Consider the following 2500-nt stretch of genomic DNA (forward strand, 5'->3'; position numbering starts at 1 on the left):
ATCAAACGAATAATATAACTTATAATAGCAATAATAACACTAGTAACATTAATAATAATATTTGTATTTATAATAATAAAATTAATAACAAAACAAAAACAAAAACTATAATGATGATAATAATAGTGATAATAATAATAATAATAATAATAATAATAATAATAATGATGATAATAATAATAATAATAATAATTAATAATAATAACAATAACAATAATAATAATAATAATAATAATAATAATAATAATAATAATAATATTGATAACAACAGAACAACAAGAACAATAATAATAATAATAATGATAATGACAGAGACAATGATAATAATAGAAACAATGATTATAATGATAATGACAGAATCAATGATGATATAATGCAATAATAGTGAACATGAAGATCATGGTAATATTAACAAAGATAATGATGATGATTCTCTATTACCATACTATCATCAGTTCAGTAATTTTGTTTCAATCTCTCACCATCTATTCACTATCCTCTCACTATCTTCCTCTCCTCTTATTATCCTTCCTCAAGTCTTTATCATGTTCTCACTATCATCTCTCTGTGCTCTAACCATGCTGTTTATCTCTAACCTCTCCCTCACCATTTTTTCACTTACCTTCTTGTGTGCTCTTACTATCTCTTCATCTCTCACTAATCTCTCTCTCTCTCTCTCTCTCTCTCTCTCTCTCTCTTCTCTCTCTTCTCTCTCTCTCTCTCTCTCTCTCTTTCTCTCCCTCTCTTCTCCCCCCCCTCTCTCTCTCTTCCACCCCCTCTCTCTCTCCTCCTCCCTCTCTCTCTCTCTCCCCTCCTCTCTCTCTCTCTCTGACTATCTCCTCATCTTACACTAATCTTTCTCTCTTTCTCTCACGATCTGTTTTTTTTCTCTCTCTCCTTTCACTATCCCTTCACCATAATTTCTCTATGCTTTCACTATCTTCTCTCTGTGTTCTTACTTCTATCTCTTTATCCTTTTTCTGGGCTCTCACTATCTCACCATGAACTCGACATCTCACTATCCTCTCACTATCGTACTATCCTCTCACTGTCCTCCACCAATCTCCATCATTTCGCCGCATCCTCACCATAATCTCCCTACCCCTATATTACCTCACCATCTCACCATCCTCTCGCATTCTCATCATCCCTCACCATAATCTCAGCATCTCTTACACTCCCCCCCTCACTATCTCACAATCCACATCAATTCGACACCTCATCATTTGTCTCACCTTCATTGCACCATCCTCGCTCTTCCTACCATCATCCCCACCTCACCACCTCCCCTCTCTACCCTATCCCACCTCCCCATCCTCCCCTCTCTACCCTATCCCACCTCCCCACCTCACTATCACTTCCTCTCTCTACCCCCCCCCTATCCTACCTCCCCCCCACTTCCCCATCCTCCCCCCAAACCTCCCCATCCTCCCCACCTCACCTCATTATGGATATCCAACAGCATAGCGGAGGCATCGCACGTTTCCCCCTCGGACTTGAACGGCAGACAGTACGAGTTGGATGACAGCATAGGGCGGGCGCAGCACTCGTCCACGTTGCAGTCGGACCAAGACACGCAGGATTTCTGAGTTCGAGCTGGAAGAGGGGAAAGAGGGGAGTGGGAGGGAAGAGGGGAAAGAGGGGATTGGAATGAGGGAAGAGGGGAAGAGGGATTGGAATGAGGGAAGAGGGGAAAGAGGGGGATTGGAAAAATGGATGTGAAAGAAGAGGAGATAAAAATCGGAGGGAAGAAGGAATGAGAGAAGAGGGAAAAGAGGAGAATTGGAGAAATGGATGTGAAAGAAGAAGATGGGAGATAATGAGAGAGGGAAAGAAAAAGGGAAAAATGGAAAAAAAAGAAGAGGGAGAAAAAGAAAGAAGAGGAAGAGAGATAATAAGAGAAGGAAGGAAAGAGAGAAGAAGGGAAGGAGGAGAGGAGGAGGAGAGAAAGGAATGTAGGGAAGGGGAGGGGAAAGAAGAGACAAGGGGAGGGTGTTATTGTTATTATTATTGTTATTGTTATTTTCATTATTATTGCTTTTGTTTGGTGATTTTTTTTTCTCTCGATTTTATTTTTGTATGCGCCTCTTTTCTCACGAATTTCTCTATATCTTTGTCTTTTTCTTTCTTTCTCTCTCTCTCTCTCTCTCTATCTCTCTCTCTTGCTCCTTCTATCTCTCTTTCCTTCTCCCCCCCACCTCCTCTCTCTGTCTCGTCTCTCTCTTTCTGTCTGTCTCTCCCTCCCTCCCTCTCTCTATTTCTGTCTCTCTCTCTTCCTCTCTCCCACGCATGATATATAAAAAGAATTAACTAAATGTAAGAACGACTATAAGATCATGAAAGACAAACAAAAATACTGTCTACCCCCCCAAACCAAAAAAAAAAAAAAAAAAAAAACTTGCAAATAGTATAGGACCTTCCGAAAACTCATTATATATATATATATATATATATATATATATATATATAATATATATATATATATATATATAAATATATA

General features: G+C 38.7%; 1 protein-coding gene across 1 annotated transcript in view; it reads right to left on the bottom strand.

The window, feature by feature from the left end:
• Positions 1 to 2500, bottom strand: part of LOC119596504 (prokineticin Bm8-d-like) — a 6118-nt gene that overhangs the window by 711 nt on the left and 2907 nt on the right. The window contains exon 2 of the mRNA XM_037945780.1: positions 1442 to 1596. Coding sequence (XP_037801708.1) covers positions 1442 to 1596 — 155 coding nt within the window. The remainder of the gene's footprint in view (positions 1 to 1441; positions 1597 to 2500) is intronic.

This window comes from Penaeus monodon, chromosome 38 (genome assembly GCF_015228065.2).
Source record: "Penaeus monodon isolate SGIC_2016 chromosome 38, NSTDA_Pmon_1, whole genome shotgun sequence".
NCBI lineage: Eukaryota > Metazoa > Arthropoda > Malacostraca > Decapoda > Penaeidae > Penaeus > Penaeus monodon.